The sequence below is a fragment of the Ramularia collo-cygni genome (assembly GCF_900074925.1).
Source record: "Ramularia collo-cygni strain URUG2 genome assembly, contig: RCC_scaffold12, whole genome shotgun sequence".
NCBI classification, from domain to species: domain Eukaryota; kingdom Fungi; phylum Ascomycota; class Dothideomycetes; order Mycosphaerellales; family Mycosphaerellaceae; genus Ramularia; species Ramularia collo-cygni.
Genome location: NW_019716266.1, coordinates 801,094 through 827,817, shown reverse-complemented (window position 1 = coordinate 827,817; position 26,724 = coordinate 801,094). Strand labels below are relative to the sequence as shown.

The window sequence follows — 26,724 nt, the reverse complement described above, 5'->3', positions numbered from 1 at the left end:
CGCCTTACAGAGCATGGGAAGCCGTCGCAAACTTTGAGCGATTGTCTTGAATTATGCGTGTGCAATGGGCTTGTCCAGAGGAGTTCCAGGTGTCGAGGTGTGAGGTGTGCCATTGTGGATTTTCGTCGGTGAATTCCGAAACACGACGAGGATCCACTCATCGCGACTGCCCCCCCATATGTCAGCACAATTTTCCTCCTTCCTACACACAAACACACACACACTCGTCGATTCAAGATGTCGGCAAACGCATCRTCATCGTATCCGCCGAGCCTCAACGAGCAACAGAAGGGATATTTGCTTTCAAATCTCAAGGATTGGTCCATTGCCCACGGCCTCGCAGTCAGACCAACAAGCACATATGTGCCATCCGAGCAAGACCCTGCTGGAGCATTGGCGACGACTGCGCCAGTGACCATATTTCCTTCTCTATTCCCTCGAGGATGTTTTGAACAGGCCAAGTCCGTGGTCAAGGCCTACAATGAACTTTATTCGGCCATTTCCAGTGACGAGGCCTGGCTCACAGGAATCGTTGAAGAGTAGGTTTTTTCTCATTTTCACGCTGATATATTGAATCTGCTTCACTTGCCCTCGCCTCGTCATGCTCTCCTCCCACGCAGGACATCCTGGTCTCTGGTCTCGCTAGTTGCACATTTGCACATGAATGGCTTGCTGATGAAAGTGCCAACTAGGCTTGTCGAGATTGACGATTTCATGGCCGGGCTTTGGAAAGTGCACCTTGCCGTCAAGTCTGAAGGATATGCTCAGGTACGTTCGTTCTCCCTCAACGATCGTAGTCTCGTTCGCTGACTATGGTAGTCCCTTGCCTTTGGCCTATTCCGATCAGACTATATGGTTCATATCGATCAGACCAACGAATCAAAGACAACTGTAAAGCAAGTCGAATTCAACACAATAGCTTCTTCCTTTGGAGGGCTCTCCAGCCAGGTTTCTGCATTGCACCGCCATCTTCTTTCCATCGATGCCTATCCTGAGAACACATCATCTCTCATAACACAAGAATCCCTACCCAGCAGCGATTCCGCCGATGCTCTTGCAACCGGTATGGCGAAGGCACATCAAGCTTACGGACCATCGAGCACTGGACTTCCAGTCTGTGTAATCTTCTTGGTGCAGGACCCCGRGCGCAACGTCTTCGATCAACGACATGTGGAGTACTCGCTGAATGAGAAACACCACGTTCGAACATTCCGCCTTCCATTCGACCGGGTTTTGCAAGACAGTAAAGTCGACGACCAAAGAAAGCTCATCTACTCACCTCCACAGAACCCGGCAAAGCGGTACGAGGTTTCGGTAGTTTACTTCCGAGCTGGATACGCCCCTTCAGAGTACACAAGCCAATCGCACTGGGATGGTCGTCTCCAAATCGAAAGAAGTGCTGCGATCAAGTGTCCTACTGTACTCACGCAGCTGGCAGGTACTAAGAAGGTGCAGCAAGTCCTTGCTACTCCACATTCCCCCCACCTCGCCCGATTCCTGCCAGACAAAGTGCAGGCGTCAGAAGTGCTCAACACATTTGCCCCAATACACCCACTCGACAAGAGCGAGGCTGGGCTTGAGGCTCGTAAGCTGGCGACCAGTCCGGAGAGCGCAGTTCGCTACGTTCTCAAGCCACAGCGTGAAGGTGGCGGAAACAATGTATATCGCAAAGCGATTCCCGACTTCCTCAAAAGTCTGCCTGAATCTCACTGGCCGGCACACATCTTGATGGAGATGATCGAGCCCCCAGAGCAAAGCAACTCCATCTTTCGTAACGGCGAGCTCCACACTGGCGGCGTGATATGTGAGCTGGGGATCTATGGAGCTTGTCTCTGGGAGACTCGCAACAACGGCAAAAGAGTCGTCTTGGAAAATTTCGAGGCTGGCTATCTGCTTCGCACAAAAGGCGATCAGAGTGAAGAAGGCGGTGTTGCAGCTGGCTTTGGAAGTGTCGACAGCCCATGTCTATATTAGTTGCACTATACGCAAAGTTATATAGACTATCAAGCGTCCATGCAAAGKAAACGGGGCTGACCTGCCGCCCAGAACTCGCGGGTGTTCAGACATATGATGATAAGCTGGCTTCATCATAATTTTGACAAGCCGGAATTGTGATCGGCGAGGATCTTTAGTGACTCGGGAGATGCAAGCGGTGGCGGCCATGTGTCATGCGTTTCACGGAGCCTCGAGACATCTCAACGGCCGTCTTGCACCATCAAGCGGCGTTGAAATTTGGCTTCATACCGCACACGCATTATGAAATGGCACAGGTGACAGACGACTCGCGAGGTATTACTCTACTCACCCTTCTGTACGACAAGGCATAGGCGCTGGTCTGCGGCAACTGCCAGCCCGGAGAACGACTGTCAATCCGATCCATTGACAAGATGATGCACGCTACAGGGATCGGTAAATCAAGTGAGTGTTTACAAATGGTTCAGTGTACACTGCCGCATTTCTCAACGTGGGGTCAAAGTTGACAGACCTGACTCTCATGAAGGGCAGCTTCGGAATCTTCAGCTGAATCCTTTGTGCAACGCGAGAATGATGAGGCAGTTCTTGTCCAATTATCTCGTCAATCGATACACCCTGTGCGTTCATCCGCTCCTCCGCCACGTGCAGGGAAAATGAGCCACCAACCAGATGATCTATTGCGTGTGCTCAAATGATGAGATGGAGCGGGACAGCGTGTGGGGTTGCCTGTTGTGAGTTCCGTACAACCTTAGCTTGGAGAAGCATTGGCGGCAAACGCTCTGGGACAAGGGTCAAAGAGCGTCTAGGTCTGGCCGATAATCAGGTAGCTTTAAGCATCTCCCACGCTCCTCTCTCTCTTTTGAGAAGGCAGCGGAGGATTTCAAACCACAGAAGAGGCGTTTGCGGCGATTATTCGTAGAACGTGCCTATAGCGGTACTCGTACCTTACCTAGTCTTGTGCTTCGGAGGCAGCCCCTGGACCAAGGTCAGGAGATCAACACCCGTGCCGCCCGGCTAGAGCCGCCGCTTTCGTTCAACCTCATCTCGGGAGCCCGCATCTCATTTCCAATCGTCTGAATCGGGACACGGTCTGCACTCTGATGCCATCCACGAGTCCACGACGCACGTCCCGGCTTCCGCCTTCACCTTGGCGACTGCAATGCAATGCAGCCATCATGCCGCTCTACGCAGGGCTCTACCGACCGGCTGCAGATGACATCCCCCCGAGCGGATGAGGCAGATCTCAGGAAGAGCGAGCCATGTTTCCGACTCGATGGTCGTGACATTGACCGTCAAACAGGGGTGCTAGGACTGCTGCGCGCGAAGGAATCATCTGAAGTGACATGGCGGAGGCAAACTCGAATGCAAAGTCAGTTGTCCGCGAATCGATGTTGATTCCGATCTCYATTGAGCAAGACGAGAACATGGCGACGCCGACTGTGTCCTGCAACTTGGTTTGGTGTGGGATTTGCCGATCTCCAATGCTTGCGACATGTGCGAGTGGCTATCCACTCCGGTACGGTTCGCGGGCGATGTCTTCGCGTGCGTTTAAAACGCCCGCACCAGTTCTCGTGAACCTGGAAGTGGAGCATCCCTAGAAGCATCAAAAAAACGCTCCTTCATCTAGAGTTCGACTAGGAAACCCAGTCATGGGGAAAGTCTACGAGCCATTCCGCTGCTGCGCGCTTTCACCTTCTCACTTCTCTCGGCTCGGTTTCTGTCGCTCTTCACTGCTACCTTCTTTCATTCTTTTGGGCCCTTCAATCGATTTGTACTCTTACAAGCACGCCCTATCGTGGCATTACTGGACTAGTTCCCCCGACGCTCATTTACACATTGGAAAAGCCAGATCGACATGCGCTGAGAGCTTTGTATAACGCGACCAGGCCACATTCCCGCATTCATTCTCAGGCCGGAAGGGTCGACGCCCACCATGCGTGTTCAACACGCCCTCCTTCCACTGCTCTTCACACTTTCATTCGCAGAAACATTCAATGCCCGCCATGGTCTACRAATACGCCAGGAAGGCAACGACGTGGCTACTGCCACATCGGACGCGCCTTTGACAACGACCGCCGCGGATGATCGATCGTCCACCGTAACCGAATCGGCTTCTGTAACCTCAAGCAGCGAGGATGTGCCAACATTCACTGAATCCAATCCCGGCGACGTGACATCGCCCATAACCACGCCGGGTGGGGCATCCTCAACTCCCACCATGACGGAGAGCCCCATCCCGACGGCCACGAACGGCACTACCAACGACAACGACTTGCCTATAGAACCGGAAATCACACCCGCGCTGGGTGTCGGCGGTGTTTTACTCATATTTGCTGGCATTGGCCTTGGCTTCGTTGGGATCAAACACCGCGCAACTCAGACATTCCTCAGCACGGCCCTGTTGGTAGCCTTAGGATGCGAGGTACTCATTATTTACCTGATGAACCCACCGGTGTCAGATGCTGCGCAAGGTGCATTCCTGGTCGCAGGTGTCTTGGGGGGCTGCCTGCTCGGTGGCCTTGCTTTGATCTCCCAGGAAGTGTCAGAGGGCTTTGGGTGTATTCTCGGCGGCTTCTGTTTCGCCATGTGGCTTCTCGTGCTCGTTCCTGGCGGCATAATCAAGAATCAGGTTGGACGGAGTGTCCTTCTATCTTGTTTTTGTGCGGCCTGCTTCTGCCTTTACCTTTCCCGGTACACTCGCATATATGGTATCATCATATGCACATCCTTCGCTGGAGCTACTTCATTTATGCTTGGCATTGACTGCTTCGCAAGGGCCKGGCTCAAGGAGTTTTGGGTGTACATCTGGAGTKAGTAGAGGGAAACATGATGTTGCAACGAATCCGAAACTGACGATTGACAGATCTGAATGAGGACATCTTTCCTCTCTTCACTGAAACGTACCCCATGACCAAGAACATGCGTGCTGAAATCGCGGGAATCGTTATCATCGCGTTCTTTGGGACCATGTCACAGATCAAGATCTGGAGTATTGTGAAGGAGACCAAGTCCAAACGAGACGCAGACCGTCTCGCTTACGAGAGGGCCCGAGAAGTCGAGGAAGCAGAGCTCGGTCGAGGGATTGAAGAGCGCAATAAACATGATATCGCGCAGTGGGAAGGCGCTTATGACGATAAGAAGATGCCGCAGACGACTGTGGAGTCCACAACCTCTGTCAACGCCTATGGTGCTGCAACCACTGAACTCGATATCACCAACACGAATGAGGACAGGCGAGTATCGTTTCCTCTGGTTCATCTTCGGCCCGCGACAAGAGATGAGGAGATGTCAGGCGGCCTAGATCACATCTCACCCGCGAACGGCCTCGCCATCACGGAGAACAAACGATCATCCACCGTACCGAGCATTACTCCTCTCGAAGCTGGACATCTAAAAGGCCAGACTTCGCCATCCTCCGCACAGCTACGAAGTCCTCCTTCCGCGAGTCTCGGCACCCCGAAGTCGCCAGCTCGTGAAAGTCAAGCATCCATAAAGTCAATTGCTCTGCATTCATCGCCGGCCTTGCCTCACGACGAGCAGGATGGCAAAGAAGGAGACACGGCCGCAGCCAAACACGTTTCGAGCGTATCTCTTGCGGCTATTGAAATACCCGAGACGAATGAAGAGCCCGACGAACCATTTGACTGGGACCTCGCATCATCTATCGCAGCGACCAACGCGGAGCCCCCAGACCTAGACACTTTGTCTATGACCTTATCGCGACCTGTATCCGCATTTCTGTCGCAACATGGTGGTTCTCCCATGCTACCATATGAGCAGTTCATCGAAGAGGACGAAGAAGCATTGATTACATTGAGCAAGCATCGCAAATCGATGCCGAGGAGTCCCTCCCTTGGAGCTCGCGCGAGCTATTCCCACCTCACTTCCCCTTCACTAGGCTCCGTGGTGAAGGCATCTCTCACTGACAAGCTGCCATTGCGACTCTCAAGGGCTGCCCTCAGCCACAGGACCAATGAGTGGGCTAAGGAAGTTGGCAGAGCAGAGCCTGAGCCGATTGAGAAAGTCGAGGACCACACCCTCGATGCTGTCCGGATCGAGACTTGCAATGCTGCGGACGCGGCTAGAGCAAAGCAGAACAACGCTGCCCCACTGCCACCACCGCCGCCGCCGATCGCGCCTCAGCCAGCTCCTGCTCCTGTCGAGGAGCCTCCTCAGTCCCCCAGCACGAACCCGTATCGAAGAAGCAAGAATCTGACATCGTCGCCTCCAAACCCTGCACTCACACAAGTGCAAGTGGAGGACGATAGCAGCTGGTCTATTCCGCTTGGCCAGCAAAGAAGTAGCAATCCATTGTCACCAATCCCGGCGAATGGTATGAATGCCTCGGTTTTGACTCAAGAGCAGGCTGGGCCGATCCCTAAACGCTCGCTCTCGGCAATGTCCAACACGCCCAACCTTCTCGACGAGAGGCGAGAAATGATCGGCAGAAAGATCACCAGCACTTCGTTCATGGTGCCACCCATCAGCGAGGACGCTGGGGATGCTCCCGAAAGCAGCAAGGGTGATCGAACCTCTCTCTCGGAGCACACCAAACCGTCCACAAACACTTCGATTGGAGACGAGCAGGATGGTGAAGACATGACACTTGCACAGCGCAAGGCACTCGTTCAACAACAACTTCAGCTGGACCTGCTGCAATCGCCACACTCCATGCATTCGCCGCTATCCATGCAATCGCCGCACTCCATGCAGTCGCCGCGCTCCATGCAATCCATAAGCCGGCAGGGCTCGCAAATGTATCAACCACGTTCTCTCAGCAGACATGCATCCCAGCCGGTATCACAATCGATGGTCGACCTGACATCGAATCAACCACGTTCTTCCAGCAGAGCACTTCGCATGTCCGGACCCACGGGAAACACACATCAGCCTCAACACATGTCATCTCACGACCAAACCAGACAAGCCATGAACTGGTCAACGTGGCGTTCTAGCGCCGGCTTGGACATCAAGCAGCAAGACCCTGTTGACACACCGAATAGCCAGATGGACATGATGCGTGCTATGCGTGTTCAGTCCGAGGTAGAAGCGAAGCAACGGCAGCAGGATGCGCAAGCCAGACAAGCGCAGATGGATGCTCACATGAGGATGGGAGGCATGAACGATGCCCACCGAATTGCCATGGCCAAGATGCAAGGAAAAGCCAACGCTCAGGTCCAGTGAAGGGCTTGGCAAAGGACATACTTCTTTTAATGAATGACACGCATGCCACCTTCGATTCGAACACGCTTAGTCACGCACATTTTTGACGGAGCAAATTATGATACACATAGAGGATAGGGCGAGTTGGGAGACTGCTTACAGAATAAGCCACGGTCTTTACTTAGAAAGGATCATGATACAACGACATTTTTGCCTCCCACAAGAGTGCGTTCTCATTCATCAAACCCGAGCATTTCTCCCTCAAACGTCTTCCCGTGCCCAGTGCAACAACTCCCACGCGGCGCTTCAATGACCAAAGGTCCTCCTTGTCGTACATGTCGCTGCTTCTCTGCGGGCGTGTAGGAGGATTGCGCCGGTCTAGGCCGATTCGCTTCCAATGTAGGCACCATCGGGAATTTCGTGCTGTATGTCCGGAATCGGTACATCGAATGGTATTTCGTCTCCGTCGTAGCAATTTCTTCACTTCTTTCCACCCTTGCCACTCTTGTTCTTCCGCGAATTCGAAGGGAAAGAGACCTGGTTACGTGGCTTCTTATTGCTCTTCCGCTCGAACCGAGCGGCCGATGCGATCTGTCGACGCTGAACCTCACGCTTGCTCCGTCGAGGCTTGTCCGCAGCTTCCATGTCAATATCATCCGTTGYGCTCGCGCCCGCCTTTTCCTTTGCGGCCTCTTTCTCGGCACCTTGAGGCATTATCAGCGATTTGTTCCTCGAGATTCTCTATCTGCATGTGCAGTGTATGCATTGGCGACTCACTGTCCTGCTCCACCTCCATCTTTTCTTTCGGGGCTTTGGCGAGCTGAAGCAGCTTTGCGGATAAGCGATCGTTGCGCTCACTTTCCACGGGCCCAAAGACACGCTTCTTCAAAACACCCTTGTTTTTCTTGATAGCAGAGGATCGTGCGGATCTGGCCATTTTGTGCGAGGCGGTACGATGTAATTCGATGTAAGACGAGTATTTCCAAAGTTCTCGAATCGTAGAAAACAAAATGTTCATCACGCGCACGCTGGTCCGAGCGTACCTAATCGATAGGTCCGAGACGTCCGAGCCTGGACCTGACTTCGTCTCTTCGGTTTCTCTGCGCAAATCAGTAGAACAGAGAGCGAGCATTTCGACGACGACGACGACGAACTCTGTGACGCTACCGTCGCCGTCGCCGTTCGTCAGTAGCGCACCTCTCGTGACAACCGAGGGAATACCTAGCCACGTCGCGATCAGCAGGAAGGCTGAAGTGAATGAATCCATGACACTTTGGCGAGAACGACCTCGCCCTCTGTCGCTCCTTCTCTTTGGGCAACACCCCCTCCTTCGCGAACGCGAGACATCTTCCTCAATTGGTGTTGCGAACAATCCCCATCACCACCACCTCAAGCGCTGACGGACCCGTCCGTCTCGGAATAAACGCTTGGCCAAACAGCATGGCATCTGCAGGCCAGAGCATTCAGCAGCAAAAAGGCTCGCTGGAAACGCGGATCAAGACTCTCATCAACAATGATCTGAAGGAGATTTGCAAGGCATACGACTATCAAGTCTCGGGTACTAAGGCTGTCCTGCAGAAGAGATGCATTGAAAGTGAGGGAATCGCACGCGATGGCTTCCGAGTGAAGTGGCGGGTGAAGAYAAGCAGGCTGACATATTGCATCGCCAGTTCTTGACGACTTGGTGAGCCTGAACAACGTCGAGGGCTTCCAAGACCTTTCCTATCGCGTCGCCAATCACGGAGCGGCCCCACCCAACAAACCAGTCACATCTTCTGGAGCATCGCATAGCAACGGCATGAACGGCATGAACGGCACTCACCACGGATACGGAATGGCGCCAGGTTATCCACGACCGCAGGCCCAGCAGGTGAACAGCGCACATTGTGAGTGTCGTGTCCKTCACCTTCACTCACGCGTCCAGTGCCGCTGACCATGTGTTCGTCGACAGTTTTCAAGTCTAGTCCTTTCTACGAGATCAAAGACACAGTCTTGCCACGGCAGGAGCTCGCTGGTAAATACACATTTCTCTATCTGTCCTCCATTGAAGCCCACTTACGATACTGAAACTAGTTGGCCCAGAAATGCCGCAGAACCGCCACACCGTGCGCGCCGTTCTCGCTCTGAATATCGACCATGTCAAGCAGCTCCGAGAAGATCCCAACACACGACTCCTGCTCTACTGTGGGATGAACACGACGCCCATGACCCAGATTGACGTTTCGTTCCCGAACCAGCTCGAAGTCAAGATTAACGGTGATGACGTGAAGGCAAATTACAAGGGCCTGAAGGGAAAACCTGGCACGACGAAGCCGGCGGACATCACTGACAACGTGCGCAAGACCCAAGGATATCAGAACCAGATTTCCGTCACCTACGCGTTGACGAAGAACAAGTTTGCTTTTGTCGTGTRCTTGGCGAAACGTGTGACCGCCGATACCCTAGCAGAGCGGCTCAGGAGTGGGAGGGTTGGCGGCGTGATCACGAAAAAGCAGGTGATCGATGAGATGAGCAAGACCAACTCCGACGATGACATTGCCGCGACTTCAGTGCGCATGTCACTCAAGGATCCAATATCCACGCTGCGCATCACTTTGCCAGTGCGTTCAATCGTTTGCAAACACAACCAATGCTTCGATGGATCGATGTTCTTGCAACTTCAGGACCAAGCACCACAATGGAGCTGTCCGGTGTGCAACAAGAGCGTTCATTACGATTCTCTATGCATTGATAAGTACTTCGAAGACATACTGCAGAAGACGTCAGCCTCCATTGAGAAGGTTGACATCGAACCTAACGGCGAGTGGAAGGTCATCAAAGAAGGGGAAGATGTTCCACCGCGCAATGCACCCAAGGCAGGCCGTGCTCCGTATGATGATGACTTCGACGACGACGACCTGATTGACATCACCGACGAGCAAGTCAGACCAAACGGTACAGTGGCGGCACTTCGGACGGCACCGATAATGCCGTCACCAGCGTTTCCCATGAACACACCACCCTTGTCATCAAGAGACGGGTCGAGGGCGCCCTCGCTGGCGTCAACGCAGGCGGGCAGTAAGCGTCCAGCCAGCGCCGTAATTGATCTGACATTCTCCGACGATGAGGACGAGCCTCCACGGTCTGCCAAAAGACTTACCACGAGTACGCATCATGGAACTTCCGCACACTCTTACAGCACCCCCTCCTCCTTCTCTGATCCTCGCTTCACATCCTTACCGGCTGGTCAAACTCACGTTGCTGACAGCTCTAGGCCGTCGAGTAACGCAGCAAGACCAGCAGGCTACTACCACGCCCACCATCCGTATGAAGCCTACGGCGGACGGACTGAATCTCCGATCCAACAATCATCGAGTGCAAGCCCAGGATACGGTGGACAGCCTCCGCCACAACCAGGCTCAAACTGGTCGGCCCACCTCCCCCGTCCGTCCGTCACCACGCATACGACTGGCCCAGCGCAGACCAACCTAGCCTCTCCGTTTGACTTTAGGCCTCCTTCGATCGATCCAAGCCAACAAGGGCCGTACAATCCACTGCAGCTGCCACCAATGCGAACGCAGCCTCAGCCTCACACCCCGTATGATACAGCGTGGCGTGACTTTAAGGTCAACGGCTTCAACACCTCCACTCCGCCCAGATAGTTTTGGCACGAGCAAGAATCGCTGAAAGAAGGGCGGGCGCTGGGGCGGGTGGAGAGCAGGAACATAGTTTCATGGAAAGTTTTCACGGGTTTGTTTCAGCGAGGCGTTTGGGGATGTGAATATTACGATGCACCCAGTGGAATAACGATGCCACGAAGGAACGATGGTCCAGAGCGAGCCAGAGCGAAAACAAAAGCATACAGACAGCGAGCAGGCGACCACGCGACCCATGCTTCCTTGCTACAACGAATTCAAGGTTCGCAGTCTGTCTGATCATGATTTACTTTCACAACCACAGAGAGCGAGTCAAACAGCAGCATAGACGGTAGGTCTAACAGCTTATTGACGACCGGCTCTTCAAAACTTTCGCCAACCTTCTCCGCCCACCAGTTGCTTGCTGGCAATTTCTCGTATCTTCTCACTCGGTTCCACCCAAGCTGTTGTGCCATCCTGCAAGATTTCTGTTCCAAATTCCTTCTTGCAGAACTCTATCAATGCCTTCATTTCTCTTTCGCTTTCGACTTGTAAACTGGCAGTGTCTCCAGTTCCTTTATTTTGCTTCCTTCTTTCCTTGAGCTTTTCAATAAATCCCCTCGCAGACGCCAGTCCATCTGGCCATACGGACCGAAACACGTCACTGTCTTCTACATTCCCATACCAGGCGCTAGCATTATCGTAGTCCCCTTCGATGCGGTGAAGTACGCCATGAATGAGCATTGACTCAAACGCTGGTGGGGATTGCATATGCCTGCACAGGAAATGCGCGCTGGTAAGGTCGTTGTTAAGCATGTGCAAGATTGCCTCGAGGGTTGGATGGACGTGCAGAGAGGCTATGGCATTGCTGAGAGAACGGTCGTGGGGAGACTGCTTCGGAGGAAGGGTGAAGGGATATGCATATGTTGATGTGAGACGATGTTCGATAGCGGCGAAGTCCGCTGGGGCATTGTGATTTGAAGTCGTGTTGGAGGGACCTGTATAAGACATGGTGGTGAGGTGAGGACAAGCCGTATGCAGGTACGATAGATACTACAATACGGTGTGAGAAGTGGGATGAAACGGGTGTTTGTGGTGACGTCTTTGAACGCTGTCAACCAGAAGACCGCTGCCCACCTACACTCTAATCATGGAACTATGCAAACCTCGTGGCTAGCTGCAGTTCACCGGCATTGCCTTTTCACATGCATCATCTTATCTGATCAAGACCCTGCCAATGACGAACCACATTTGCATCCTTGAACCTCGAAGATGGAGATTACTTACATGTAGACAGACAACATCGAGATGGTGACAAGCAATGACGTTCCGTGGAGCTCGCCGTAATCATACGATTGGAGTTATGCAGCTCGTGTTGGGAATGCCACTCGGCGGAATGTCAACTCGGAAGTGGCGACGAGCCGGCCAAGGGGAAGGTGCAGGGAGTGGAGCATGTCGGACCCTGAATAGTTCGAGATCCGAGATCAGCTTTGAGAAATCAGACCACAATGTTGTTCTCAATTTCCTCACTGCATTTGCCAATGGGGCCTTTGACTTGACCTTCTCTAATCCCAATTCCTCCCCCTCCTTCTTAGCAGTTGGTCACAGTCTTCCTTTCAATCACTTTCCAGGACTGCCAGTGCTCACATTTCGCACTCCTACCACGCCTGGACTTGTACAAGGGTTTGAAACTTACTTGCCCGACGCCATGGACGTCGTACTCGAGGGCTTCGACACCTTCCTCTTCGACCGCATATATGCCACCATCCTTCCCATATCCGCCTCGGTGGTCGCCTTCAACCCCATTTCAACAATAGCAGCGAGTCTCAAACATCTCGTCGACCACAATGCCACATTCCACGATCCCACACAAGGCGCCTTTGCGCGATCCTCATGGCAATACGAGCCTGCAACCGAATACTATAGCCTGCAACCTAGTGAACACGCATACATGAGTCGATGGGATCGTGACAACGTATACCGCMAATTGGTATCGTTCTACATCATAGCATGGATTTTCGGCGGCGCGATCTACCTCTCCTGCGCGACTTTGAGCTACATCTTTGTGTTTGACAAGAGTACGGTCAACCACCCAAAGTACCTGAAGGACCAAATGCGCATGGAGATCAAGCAGGCTTGCTCGGCAATTCCGGTCATCGCTCTGCTCACGGCTCCATGGTTCGTTGCAGAAGTTCGCGGCTACTCCTTCATCTACGACAAGGTCTCGGATCCTGGCTTCAGTCACCCTCTGCTAAACTGGATGGGAACCTCATACAACTGGATTCAATTCCCACTCTTCCTCCTATTTACCGACTTCTGCATTTACTGGATCCACCGCGCGCTGCACCACCCGATCCTCTACAGACGTCTACACAAGCCGCACCACAAGTGGATCATGCCAACTCCCTTTGCAAGCCACGCCTTCCATCCTTTCGACGGTTACATGCAGAGTGTGCCATACCACCTTTTCCCGTTCATCTTCCCAATGCAAAAGTTTGCCTACATCGCTTTGTTCACATTCATCCAAATTTGGACGGTCATGATCCACGACGGCGAATATGTGGCCAACAGCCCAATCATCAATGGAGCGGCATGCCACACAATGCACCACCTGTACTTCAACTACAACTACGGCCAGTTCACTACGCTTTGGGATCGTCTGGGAGGAAGCTACAGGAAACCCAATGAGGAGCTCTTCACACGCGAGACGAAAATGAGCAAGGACGAGTGGGCAAGACAGAAGAAGGAAACGGAGAAGATGGTTATCGAGGTCGAAGGCTCCGACGAGRGGAGTTATCTGCCTGCTGAGAATGTCGCTCGGATGAGCAAGGGCATGAGCAAAAAAGTGCAATGATTGAAAGGATGAGAGATGTTTGATATTCGACAGCGTGGTCGCATCTCGATTTGGGATTTTCTGAGTGGCTAAAAAAGCCCGGCGTTAAGGTGCAGTGGCACAGCAAGGCGTTGCTGTTTGATTCACATGCTTGCATCGCAAGTGTCGAGCGGGAGACAACCCGCTCTTCTAACGATAGATTGTTAGAATGACAAGAGGGCACAGCCTTACTTTCCATGTTCATGCGCCGCTTTTCATCCTCTGTTCCTTGTTTGATTCGATGTTGCGTGTTCGACAGAATGTATGTTTCTCATGGAGCCTATGAGCTTGCACCAGCCTGGACTTTGAAACCGCCTGGACGTTGCGAACGGTGACAAAACATTTGATTCTGGGTCGTCGAAAAGCGCTTCGGTTGCGTTCATATGTGCATTTTTGGCGCTGTTCAGGAATTCCAAGAGTGGCCGCACTGTGATTTGAGGAACGTCGAATATGGTCTCAAGGCGTGTTTCGATCAAAAAACTTCGCAAGAGTCTTTGAGCATAGTAAACCTCCTGCACAATACCTACATATAGGTAGCTTTGATCAATGCCATCACATGCGCGATGGATCTCTTATTTTACACTACCCCAACCCTAACCCTGAACAAGACTACAATTTCCCATGCTTGGGTATGATCTAGCYCTGCCAAACTCTCGACAATGTGTATACGTACAGTGCACGATGACTGACCGGATCCATCGTGTGTACGGTTTTGTCACTCGGAAACGAGGTGCAAACGATATAGTAGCCACTGGGTACCAAGGTACGTTCACTTTGAGGCACGGCCCGGTGGAACTGGAAATTGCGGGACGGTAACTCGATAACATGGCTCGCGAACAGGTAGGTAGCTACAGGTAAGCACAAAAGCAGCGGGCTTATAGAGAGCCGCATTCTTGCGTTGGAAATTTCCTTCCAAACTGTTTTGTCGTAAGGTAAGGTAGCAACATTCAATTTCACCTAGCTGTGCAGTGAGAAAGTAGGTAGGTAAGGTAGTGCRGATCACTTCTCTGGGATTCGGCACAAGCCCTAAAAGATCTCTTCGAAGTGATAGGTCCCGTCACCTTCGCGCCGCGCGCTGTTTCTGGGTTTCGAGATTGAGCTCTCCTCCACAGCTTCTACACCTTCTTCGTGCATGATATCGACTGTCACACTCACACTCCCTCCAACTTGCTTGACGATATTCTACAAAGGGAATTTGGGACAAACGCGCGATACGATTGAGTAGCGCGTGCAGCAGCAAACACCAATCCGAGTTCAGTCAATTCCATCACACGGCCTGCATCGAAGGCAACCACTTGACCACCCTCCTTGATACGAGTGCGACTTGGCTGTCATGGTACAATCAAAGCGTCGCTAGACATTCAGCGCGAGTCCACGGGCTCGACCACTACCAGACATGGCCCAAATGGACACCATCGAAGGCAAGCTGCAGGATGGCTCGTTGGATGTCAAGACAAAGCTGGCGGCTCTCAACGAGCTGCGAGACGCTCTCGATGCCTTCACTCAAGGCCCAGCATATGCCACCTTCCTGGCCAAATTCGTTCCCATCCTGCTAAGCATTCTGTCTGGCACGCCCGTCTTCACATCTACCTCTCCCGAGCAGAGATTACGACAAACCGCGCTGGAAATCCTCCATCGATTGCCCGTGGCCGCAGATGTGGCAGCGATGGAGCCGTATGCAGAGAAGCTTGTGGACAAATGTTTGGAATTGGTCAAGACGGAGAATGAGGACAACTCTGTGCTGTGTTTGAAGATTGTCATGGACTTTTGTCGGTACCATACCAAGACTGCTGGTGTTGCGGACAAGGCTCAGACCTTCCTGGACCTMATACTGGAGCTCTTTGACAGCATGGAGCAGACGGTAAAGGACACATTTGAATCGCCATCACCAATTGCTGCGACCGCTGGTGGAGGGCCTGGGACACCCAACAACGCGGGCACGCCAGGATCACCCGTCACTTCAACATCACAAGCTCTAGCGATCGACCCGGGCATTGAACAGCAAACAACGACTCGGCAGTTGGTCAAAGGATGCAACAGCTTCAAGGTCGTGGCCGAATGTCCCATCATCGTCGTGTCCATCTTTCAAGCGCACAAACACCTTGCACCGAAAAACGTCGCCAAGTTCACGCCTCGCATCCGAAGCACCATTTTACTGGAGGCCGGCCCACAGAAGCGGGCCCACCAGGAAGCTATGAAGATTGATACGATCTTCACGGGTGTCGCGAGAGAGATCAAGGCAAAGGGACAGGTCGAGGCATTCGGTCAGCTGGTGACAGCTCAGGTGAAGACCATGTCCTTTTTGGCATACATCCTGCGAGCATATCGGGAATCTCTGGCGRACTTCCTTCCGCAGATGCCGCATCTCACTGTACGATTGCTTCGCGATGTGCCGCGAAGCTTTACTGCCACTCGCAAGGAGCTTCTGGTAGCGATCAGGCACATCATCAACTTTAACTTTAGGGACGTTTTCCTGCCTGTTATTCTGCCGCTGCTCGACTCTCGTACTCTGGTCGGTGATTCACTCACGGCTGATGTCACGTTGCGGCCACTCGCATACACCATGCTTGCGGACTTGGTTCATCACGTACGAGAGCGTTTGGATCCCCAGCAAATCACCAAGGTGGTACAGGTGTATGTCGGACACTTGACTGGAGAGGATGGTGTGGAGGTTCCTGGAACCAGCTACCAAACTATGAGTGCGAAGCTGCTCCTGAACATGGGAGAGTGCATGTCAAAGGTCGAAGACAAGAAGGATGCTCGGTTCCTCATGATGAGTGTGCTCAATGGTATCGCGGATAAATTCGGCGCCATGAATCGGGCATATCCAAACGCAGTGAAGCTCTATCGCCAGCAAAAGGAGAGCGGCGCTCCAGTGGACACGGTTACTGACAATTACTTGGCCGAGGAAGATGCCCGGCCTGATTGGGACGAGACCGACATCTTCAGCGCCATGCCAATCAAGGCCATCAATCCGAAGGAGCGCGCGACTGACGCGGTCACTGACAACAAGTTCCTGTTCAAGAACCTGCTACAAGGTCTCAAACAGTTCTTCTACCAGTTGCGTAACAGCAACCCGCCGCGGATCAAGGACGAAGTCGACACCACCAATGCGCCTCCTCATTGGGGCGAGTTGTCGTCAGGATTCGAGGCAGAGGAGATCGAGGTCTTGCTCAAGCTTTTCCGCGAGGGCGCGAAATGCTTCCAGTACTACGCTCCGTTGGATCCGCCGGCGGAAGAGAACGCCACGAGCGAGCCGCCGAGTATGTCCACCACGGCGAACTCCAAGGAAGAAAAGGACCTGCTCGAGACCTTTGCAACCATCTTCCACCACCTCGACCCGGCGGCCTTTCACGAGATTTTCACGTCTGGCACGCCAACCGGTATTGAGTTCATGTACCAGCAAAGCTTTCAATATCCCGCACTGCTGCATATCCCTCAGTTCCTTCTTGCAAGCGAAGCCACCAGCCCGGCTTTCTGCGGTATGCTGCTAAAGTTTCTGATGAGCAAACTCGAGGAGGTTGGGGAGAGTGATACGACCAAGACGTCGGTACTGTTGCGGCTGTTCAAGTTATCGTTCATGGCAGTCACGCTCTTCTCCCAGCACAACGAAGGCGTTCTGCTGCCACACGTCCGGGAACTCATCACACGGTCCATCGAGCTCTCTGTCAGCGCAGCGGAGCCCACAAACTACTTCCTCCTGTTGAGATCACTCTTCCGCAGCATAGGTGGCGGGCGATTTGAGCATCTGTACAAGGAGATATTACCACTGCTCGAGATGCTGCTGGAGGTCCTCAATACTCATCTCGCAGCTGCGCCAGATGGAAGCACGCGCGATCTCTTCGTCGAGCTCTCTCTGACAGTGCCCGCTAGACTCAGTCATCTACTGCCGCACTTGTCTTATCTCATGCGGCCTCTCACCGTTGCCCTTCGCTCGGGAGAGCTTCCAAATATGGCGAGTCAGCGCTCATGTTCCAACGACAGGTCTTCCAGTGATAGCCGTGTCACCGGCTCTAGCGAATTGACCGCGCAGGGCTTGAGAACACTCGAGCTTTGCGTTGATAACCTGACAGCGKACTACCTGGACCCCATCATGCAACCGTGGATGGAGGAGATCATGGGAAGCTTGTGGCGCATGCTGAAGCCTGCCAGTCTGACCGGTGCAAGTCAGGGCTCAAGTGGGCAAACCTCCACCAACGGTCACATGGGTGCGCATACCGCTGTTCGCATCTTGGGTAAGCTGGGTGGAAGGAACCGTCGGTTTCTTACCAATCCGCCAGAGCTCGACTGGAGAGGCCACGCCGACGATGAGGCCAGCTACGACGTTCGCTTCATCGGCTCCATTAGTAATGGCGGCGAGCGCCCAATGCCGTCCCGGCTTGGTGTTGATACAGCTATCGAGAAGCTGTGGGAAGTTCCGCGGACTGCTGCTCAGAAGAAGTCCGACGACTTCCACAAACGCCAGGCTTTCAAGTTCATCACATCTCATGTCAAGCTGCTCATGGGCGCGGACAATCTGCCCGACGACTTTGCACGTTTGGTTAGATTGCAAGCTGACGATCTCACCGCGAAGAACTTTGATCACGGTGATGACTTGTTTGGGGTGTCTGAGCGATCGAAATCGACCACTAAGAGGGACGCGCAGCAAGCGACGCTTTTGAAACTCCTCAAAGCAGTCATGCGGGCAACGAGCATCAGCAACCTTCAGGAGGACGCCGAAAAGTTTCTCCAGGGCATCTATCGCCATTTCATGCTCGTTGAACTCGGTGTTGCCGTTGCGAGAGAGAAGCACGAGAAGCGGGCCTTTGACGTCAAGGCCGGCGAAGGTCCTGTCTACGTTGAGACCAGCGTGCTTGCAGACGCCATTTGCGAGAGCTTGGCATCGGATCAGAAGGTCATTCGAGATGTTGCGGAGAACGCCATGCTGTCGTGTCTGAAGGTCGCCTCCACGATCTTCGGCTCTGCGCAAAAAGCGGAAACTTTGCCGTTCTTCGCAAGGCTCGCGGAAGTTCTGTGTCACGCTTGTTACGAAGAGGAGTGGTTCACCAAGTCGGCCGGCTCTCTTGGGATCAGTATTATTACGAACACAGATAAGATGGGCTTCTCAGACGCATGGCTTGCCCAGCGAATGTCGGAAATGCTCAAAGCTTTGCTCTTTGTCATCAAAGACATGCCTCAGGATCTTCCCGCCAACATTCGCGTCCAGGCGAAGGAGAGTATCGTTGTCGTGGCTAGACGGTTCGCATCCAGCGGTATCGAGAGCAAGGACGAACTGGAGAACAAGGAGAGCAASCTCCGCATCCTGACCCAGACCCTGTGTGCTGAGACCAGTCACATGAATCGCCACGTCCGAGAGGCAGCTCAACAAGCCTTACGCACCCTCGCAATTCAGCTTGAGATGCCTCACTACGACTTGATCTCGCCTGTGAAGAATGTCTTGACGGATCACATATTCATAAAGCCGCTGCGGGCTTTGCCCTTCTCAGCGCAGATTGGATACATTGATGCCATCAACTTCCTTCTTGATACGCCAAACGACAACGAGATTCTATCATTTGACGACAACCTCAACAGGCTGCTCTTCGAGACTCTTGCTCTTGTAGACGCCGATGACGAGAGTCTAGCCCCGAAGCCCCTCGAGTACCGCACAGCAGAGTCGATTGTCAGACTGCGCGTGGCAGGACTCAAACTCCTCACCACTGCAATCAGACTACCCGGCTTCAGCCCGACAGCTGCAGCAGGCCAGGGTCAGGGCCAAGGACAGCAACAAAACAACCAGCACMGTGCCAGAGTGATCAGCATTTTTTTCAAGTCGMTCTACAGCAAAAACAAGGAGGTGGCTGGAGCCGCAAACGCCGGATTGAAGATTGTGCTACAATCGACCTCTAAGCTGCCAAAGGACCTGCTCCAGAATGGACTCCGACCCATCCTCATGAATGTTCAGGATCCACGTAAGCTGTCAGTGGAAGGCCTTGAGGGATTGAGAACCCTGCTCCAGCTTCTACACAACTACTTCAAAGTTGAAATTGGGACCCGATTGCTGGACCACATGAAGCACATTGCCGACCAACAAACACTTCAAAAGGTCTCATTCACGCTCATCGAGGCACAGCCTAAAATGAAGGTGGTCACTGCCATTTTCAGCGTGTTCCATCTGCTGCCAAGTCAAGCAGCTCAGTTCCTGCAAGATCTCGTGGATCGGGTAATGTCTTTGGAAGCGTCTCTACGGAGAACGCGAAGCAGTCCATTCCGTGAGCCACTGATCAAATATCTCAACCACTACCCAGAGGAGTCTTGGACGTATTTCAGCGAGCGTATGATTGACGAGACACGAGGCCGGTTCTTTGCCCAGATCCTCGCAGACGAAGGCAGCGGCCCCCTTCGAGAGAAAGTGATCAAGGAAGTCGACGGCCTTGTGAACACATTCAGCAAGGATGGACTTCCGGCGATAGACAAGGCACAGGCTGCAGTGAATGTGATCCACGCAGCAGCAGCCATCTGCCGCTTCCCAGACACCGCCATGCAGCTTCTCAAGAACGAAAAGGCTCGAAAAGTTCTGATAGATGCAGGGAAGTCATTACAGAGACAGCTACAAAAGGGAACCCTCCCGAACAATCTACGACTTGCCGCAATGCAAAGCGCGGAACAGATCATGGAAATACTGGTCATCTACATGCAGCAACACCCAAAGGATTTGGATACCCTATTTGACGTGTTCGATGCGTGTGTCAAGGGAGAGTTGCAGACATGCCCATCACTGACCTCTTACCTCTACAAACACATCATCACCAACGAGTCGGTGGAGTATCAACGATCAATCCTGCAACGCTGCATTGCCATTTATGCCTCCAAAGACAGTCCGCAGAGACTGAAGTGGTTCGTCTTTCACAACTTGTCGAATCCGATTCTGGCGAATGATGCTATGCGCAATTGGAACATCTTGTTTCGGACCCATCAAAAAGGTACCGAGCTCATGGACAAGGCCATGACAGATGAGATTCACAACAAGCTCTGGAAGCCGCAACTGGTCGATGAACTGTCTGATGAGAACAATACGCATGGTGTTGACCACAGCCGCATGGAGCTCATGCAAACATCTGCTTTCCTCATCAAGTATCATCACAGCATGCTGCAGGATGCTCGCAAAGACTTGATCAAATTCGGATGGAACCTCATCAAGCTGGATGATCACATCAACAAATTCTCGGCATACTGTTTGATTGCATACTTCATCCATCACTACGAGACACCTCCAAAGATCGCCATGCAAGTGTACAATGCTTTGCTACGCTGCTCCCAGGCGGAAGGCCGCAACATTGTGATGCAGTCACTTGAGGTCATGGAGCCAGTGCTGAAGAAGCGTCTAGGTGGGCCAGACGGACGCAACAGCATATGGGCGCGATTGCCAAGGAAGATTCTCGGCGAGGAAATGAGCAACGTGCCTCAATTGACCAACATTTACCAATTCGTCGTGCGGCATCCGGATCTTTTCTACGACGCGAGAGAAGCATACGGAACCGTTATATTGCCTTCCATGGGTAAGGTGGTGTCGCTTCCGGCCAACAGCCTCGAGACCAGGAAACTCGCACTGAATCTCTTCACCCTGGTATGGCAATGGGAGCAACGCACCGTCAAAGAGCAAGGATCGCTTGATGGTGTTGAATCGCCGACAGGCGAGAAGAGCACATCGACCAAGAAAGCTGCAGTAGCATCGCCCGCGCTGCGAATGCTTTTCGTCAAGTACATGGTGCAGTTCATTGCGACGTTGCCCGAACGCTTCCCAGTGTCGCCGCCACGGACTAAAGAAAGTCCTCCTGCTGTGACCACCCACCAGTCTCAAGGCACAGAAACCATCACCAGAACCTTGGATCTTCTCCTCAAATTGCTTTCCGCGCCATACTGGGACGACCTTGACATTGATGCCATGTTTCCCAAGGTCACCGAGCAGATACTTTACCACGACAACAAGGACGAAAAGACAGAGGTCTGGATAACCCGCCAGATCAACACCATTCAGATGCTCAAGGTACTCCTCCACTCAAGGCCCAACGACTGGGTGGTGGCCCGGCTGCCACAGCTGCAAAAGCTGCTCGCAAAGCCATTGCGCAGCGAGAACCCCGAAATCCAAGATGCGTTGCACAACGACAATTACGTGGAAGGTGTCATTCCGRGATTACCGCCTATATTGCAGCGAGCTCTCGAGCCGATACCCGTTGAGGCCCCCGATGAAGAGCTTCCAGATGCCGATTCTCCTACCGACGACTTTACCACTTTTCTCGCATCAGTGGCAGGAGATGCCCTCAATGGGAATGGTCACGTTGCTGGCATCAACATACTGTGGATCATGTCACAGCGGCGGCCCCAAGATGTCGACGCGCACAAGGACGCGCTGCTCAAGACTCTGCAAGTCAAGCTTGCCAAGGATCACCTTGCCATACCCCCGCCGCAGCCAGGCATGCAACCCTCCGCGCCTTCACAACAGGAAGCAGAGATCAGCGCAGGCATGATCATCAAGACCATTGAAATGCTGTCCATGCGCATCAGCACTCTCGGCGAGCAGCGACGGCCATATCTTAGTGTGCTGGCTTCGCTCGTTGAGCGCTCCCAGAACATTCCGCTCTGCGAGGTCATACTGTCCCAGGTTGAGAGCTGGGTCTTCCACCCAACTGAACCGGTGCCGACGCTTAAGGAGAAGACCGCCGTGCTGCAGAAGATGCTCCTCTTCGAGCAACGCCCAGACCCGACGTTGTACACCAAGTTCATGGATTTGGTAATTCGGATTTATGAAGACCCCAAAATCACACGTTCAGAACTTGCTGTTCGTATGGAGCATGCATTCCTGATTGGCCTTCGCAGTCAGGACATCGAGATGCGGTCCCGCTTCATGAGCATTTACGACAAAGCTCTCAGCCGGTCGACTAGTAACCGGTTCTTCAAGCTCATCAGCGAACAACAGTGGGACGTGCTTGCAGAGACCTTCTGGCTGAGTCAAGTCATTCAGCTCATGTTTGGGAGCTTCGATCAAAACGCCGTGCTCAGACTTCACGATGAAGACTTCAAATGTTTGCCAGCTTCCAGGGCATTCAGCACCTACATTGGTGATAAGCGTSTCGGCGAAGTCATGGTGGATGATGGTCTTGAGGAGCTACTCGCTCAGGAGAAGCAGTTCGTCAACGACGTCAGCACGGTTCGAGCTCGAGAGATCCTTGTRCCGCTTTCGGATATTCAACACACGGACTGGCAACTCGCGCACGATATTTGGGTCGCCTACTTTCCCATGTGTTGGTCGACGCTCTCCAAGGACGACCGTGAAGACATTGAACAGGGTCTGGTTGCGCTGCTTACCAAAGACTTCCATCAAAGACAGGTGGACCGCAGACCGAACTGCGTGTCAACTTTGCTCGAGGGCATTGCACAGGCCCGTCCGCGATGCAAATTCCCACCACATGTCATGAAGTATCTCGCAAAATCCTACGATGCCTGGTACATTGCCGCGACCTTCATGGAGGACTTGGCGATGAAGCCTCTGGTCGATACTGCCAATGTTCGTGAAAGTGTTCTGGACGCGCTTGTCGAGACGTACGCTGGGCTTGAGGAGAGCGACCTCTTTTATGGAACGTGGCGCCGTCGCGCTGCGTATGTCGAGACCAATGCCGCTTTGTCATACGAGCAGAATGGAATCTGGGACAAGGCCCAGACTATGTACGAGCAAGCTCAAGTCAAAGCTCGAACTGGATCTCTGCCTTACTCGCAGGGCGAGTATATGCTATGGGAGGATCAATGGGTTCTGTGTGGGCAGAAGCTCCAGCAATGGGATATCCTTGGGGAATTTGCGAAGCACGAGAACATCAACGATCTCTACCTAGAGGCAATGTGGCGCAACTACGAGTCTTGGCAGACTGACTCCAACAGAGAGCTTCTGGAGAATTCGATCAAAGCAGTCTCCGATGCGCCAACGCCAAGGCGAATGTTCTTCCAGGCTTTCATCTCGCTTCTGAAGATGCACAACAAGACCGAGACACCCCAGGAATTCTCTCGGGTCTGCGACGACAACATTCAGCTTTCGATCAAGAACTGGCACAAGTTGCCACGCCGCATCACCAATGCCCACATCGGACTTTTGCAGAACTTCCAGCAGCTTGTCGAGCTTCACGATGCCAATGTCATATGTCAGAGCTTGGCGCAAACCAATGCCCAGAATCTGGACGGCAAGAGTCAGGAGCTGAAGGTGCTCCTGAGTACATGGCGTGACAGATTGCCAAATCTCTGGGACGACATTAACGCCTGGCAGGATCTTGTCACTTGGCGCCAGCACATCTTCCAGCTCATCAACGGCACCTATCTTGGGCTGCTTCCGCCGAACAATGGCAACAATGCTACAGGCAACTCATACGCGTACCGTGGATACCACGAGACTGCTTGGATTATCAATCGCTTTGCACATGTGGCACGAAAACACCAAATGCCAGAAGTCTGCATTACGCAACTCAGCAAGATCTACACTCTGCCCAACATTGAGATTCAAGAGGCGTTTTTGAAGCTAAGAGAACAGGCCAAGTGCCACTATCAAAATCGTAGCGAGCTCACGAATGGCCTCGACGTCATCAACAACACCAATCTTAACTATTTTGGTCCACAGCAGAAGGCCGAGTTTTACACACTCAAAGGCATGTTCTTGAGCAAGCTGAACCAGGAGACCGACGCCTCGGACGCCTTTGGCACTGCGCTGTTCTTCGACATCAAACTTCCCAAGGCGTGGGCAGAATGGGGGCGATACAGTGACAAGCTCTTCAAGGAGAACCCGACGAACCTCGAGTTGGGATCCAATGCTCTGAGCTGCTACCTTGAAGCGGCCGGTCAATACAAGAGCGCCAAGTCACGGAAGTTGCTCAGTCGCATTCTGTGGCTGTTGAGCTTGGACGACGCGGATTCTCAGCTTTCCCAGAAGTTTCACGACTACCACGGCGATCATCCTTGGTGGTATTGGGTTACCTTCATCCCTCAGCTACTCAACAATCTGTCCAGGACCGAGAGTGAGGCCAATATCGCGCACTTGATACTTACGAGCTTGGCCAAGACATACCCCCAGGCACTGCACTTCCAGCTTCGCACCTCGCACGAGGACATGCAAGTCATCAAGAGGACGACGCTGATGAAAGATCAGAAGGAGAAGGCTGCGCGGGCCAGCCAGCAGCAAACCGCCGAGGGTGTGAAGCAAGAATCACCGGCCAAGACTGAAGGTGCCGGTGAACAACCGAGACCAGGAACAGCGGCCGGCGATGATAGCAAGACCGCCGGCGGAGACACGAAAATGGAGGGTACGGAAGACGCAAAGAAGGAGGAAGCGCCCGAGCCAAAGAAGCCATGGGAGCACACCGAACTGCTGGTGATTACTCTGCGTACCGCATTCCCGCTCCTGTACGCGTCCATGGAAGCCATGGTCGAGCAGATCCAGCGTCATTTCAAATGTCCACCTGATGAAGACGCGTACAGACTCATCGTGGCGCTGCTCAACGACGCGCTCAGCTATGTGGGACGCGCCCCCAACTCGCTCGCCCAAGATAGCAAGCTCCCACCGCAGACGGAAGCTAACATCATTCGCTTTGCTGAGAGCATCCTGCCGCCGCACATTCGCAAGGCGTTTGAGTCTGACTTTGTGACTAAGAAGCCAACGATGCTCGAATACATTGTGAAATTGCGACGCTGGCGCGACAAGCTTGCGGAGAGGCTCGATAGGAGATCATCTACTTTCCATCTGGCGGAGAGCACGCATCTGAGTGGGTTCCGCTTTGTGTGGTTTGATGAAGTGGAGATACCTGGCCAGTACCTGCAACACAAGGACAAGAACCAGGACTTTGTCAGGATCGAACGCTTCTTGCCAATCGTTGACCTGGTACGCGGCGTCGCAGGCTGCCACCGCAGACTCAAGATTCGTGGCCACGATGGCAGTGTACATCCATTCGCTATCCAGCATCCCGCTCCTCGCCACAGCCGTCGCGAGGAACGCATTCTGCAGTTGTTCAGGATCTTCAACAGCACGCTCTCCAAGAAGAAGGAGAGTCGTCGACGAAATCTGCAGTTCCACTTGCCGGTCATGGTTCCGCTGTCGCCAGCGATCAGGATGATACAGGACGATGCCTCGTACGTCACGCTCCAGGCCGTCTACGAAGACTATTGCAGGCGCAACGAAGTCGACAAGGATGAGCCGATCATGTTCACCATGGACAAGATGCGCGGCGCATCCAACAGACAAGAAGCGTGGCTCAACATGCGCATGGAGTCGCTCAACCATGTGCAAGACAAGTACGTGCCCAAGGAACTGGCACGTAACTACTTCGCCGCGACCTATCCGTCCTACGATTCTTTCTGGCTGTTCCGCCGACAGTTCTCATACCAGCTTGCCGCGTTGACATACATTACTTTCACAATGTTCATGACTGTGCGCTACCCCAACAAGATGCACATTGCCAAGGGCAATGGCAACATTTGGGGCTCTGAGCTGCTCCCATTCATGATGGGCAACCGCCYAACTCTCCATCAGCCAGAGCCTGTGCCCTTCCGACTTACACCCAACTTGCAGGTGCTCATGGGCCCACTGCACACGGAAGGCATCTTTGTGTGTGCGTTGATGGCGATTGCGCGCTGTTTGACATCTGACAGCACTTCGTCAACCAATTCGCCTGCCAGCACAGCGAATGGACAAGCGGCAGCAGTACCAGCCCAGGAGAGCTCCAACTCCGAGCTGGAGCACCATCTTTCGATATTTATCCGCGACGAGATTCAGTTCTGGTATATGAACGCGCACAGAGGCACTGTCAAGGAGAACGAGATGCGTGAGCATGTCCAGCGCAATGCCGAGGCGATTGTCAACAAGGCAGWCGTCCTTGCAAAGGAACCTGGCGCGAATAACTTGCCCGCCAGCCAGAGTGTACTTGACCTAGTTGCGAAGGCTACGAACCCAGAAAAACTGTGCCAGACAGACTTGCTTTGGATGCCATGGCTGTAAACGTAGGATGAGACGGACATTGAGGTTATCTTAGCGGAGGCGTTCGGGGAACGACGGGAGATGTATTGATGCCGGGGAAAAGCATCCGTTGCAGG

The 26,724-nt window shown here is 53.2% G+C and overlaps 7 protein-coding genes; 5 read left to right on the top strand and 2 right to left on the bottom strand.

Annotated features, from left to right (window-relative positions):
• Positions 1 to 237: 237 nt before the first annotated feature.
• On the top strand, positions 238 to 1,974 carry RCC_07826 (related to glutathione synthase; the record flags this gene model as incomplete). XM_023773079.1 has 3 exons in its annotated part: positions 238 to 539; positions 693 to 768; positions 820 to 1,974. The coding sequence occupies 3 exons, from the start codon at positions 238 to 240 to the stop codon at positions 1,972 to 1,974; spliced, it is 1,533 nt and encodes a 510-aa protein (XP_023628847.1).
• A 1,933-nt stretch (positions 1,975 to 3,907) lies between these two features.
• Positions 3,908 to 7,158, top strand: RCC_07825 (uncharacterized protein; the record flags this gene model as incomplete). XM_023773078.1 has 2 exons in its annotated part: positions 3,908 to 4,784; positions 4,838 to 7,158. 2 exons carry the CDS (start codon positions 3,908 to 3,910, stop codon positions 7,156 to 7,158), a joined length of 3,198 nt encoding a protein of 1,065 aa, XP_023628846.1.
• Positions 7,159 to 7,617: 459 nt separating this feature from the next.
• RCC_07824 (uncharacterized protein) lies at positions 7,618 to 8,074 on the bottom strand (the record flags this gene model as incomplete). XM_023773077.1 has 2 exons in its annotated part: positions 7,618 to 7,841; positions 7,915 to 8,074. The coding sequence occupies 2 exons, from the start codon at positions 8,072 to 8,074 to the stop codon at positions 7,618 to 7,620; spliced, it is 384 nt and encodes a 127-aa protein (XP_023628845.1).
• A 503-nt stretch (positions 8,075 to 8,577) lies between these two features.
• RCC_07823 (uncharacterized protein) lies at positions 8,578 to 10,778 on the top strand (the record flags this gene model as incomplete). XM_023773076.1 has 4 exons in its annotated part: positions 8,578 to 8,731; positions 8,808 to 9,023; positions 9,089 to 9,151; positions 9,211 to 10,778. 4 exons carry the CDS (start codon positions 8,578 to 8,580, stop codon positions 10,776 to 10,778), a joined length of 2,001 nt encoding a protein of 666 aa, XP_023628844.1.
• Positions 10,779 to 11,135: 357 nt separating this feature from the next.
• Positions 11,136 to 11,762, bottom strand: RCC_07822 (uncharacterized protein; the record flags this gene model as incomplete). The annotated part of the gene is made up of 1 exon (XM_023773075.1): positions 11,136 to 11,762. One exon carries the CDS (start codon positions 11,760 to 11,762, stop codon positions 11,136 to 11,138), a length of 627 nt encoding a protein of 208 aa, XP_023628843.1.
• A 697-nt stretch (positions 11,763 to 12,459) lies between these two features.
• Positions 12,460 to 13,605, top strand: RCC_07821 (probable C-5 sterol desaturase; the record flags this gene model as incomplete). The annotated part of the gene is made up of 1 exon (XM_023773074.1): positions 12,460 to 13,605. One exon carries the CDS (start codon positions 12,460 to 12,462, stop codon positions 13,603 to 13,605), a length of 1,146 nt encoding a protein of 381 aa, XP_023628842.1.
• Positions 13,606 to 15,019: 1,414 nt separating this feature from the next.
• RCC_07820 (related to histone acetylase complex subunit Paf400) lies at positions 15,020 to 26,629 on the top strand (the record flags this gene model as incomplete). The annotated part of the gene is made up of 1 exon (XM_023773073.1): positions 15,020 to 26,629. The coding sequence occupies one exon, from the start codon at positions 15,020 to 15,022 to the stop codon at positions 26,627 to 26,629; it is 11,610 nt and encodes a 3,869-aa protein (XP_023628841.1).
• Between the last annotated feature and the right edge of the window lie 95 nt (positions 26,630 to 26,724).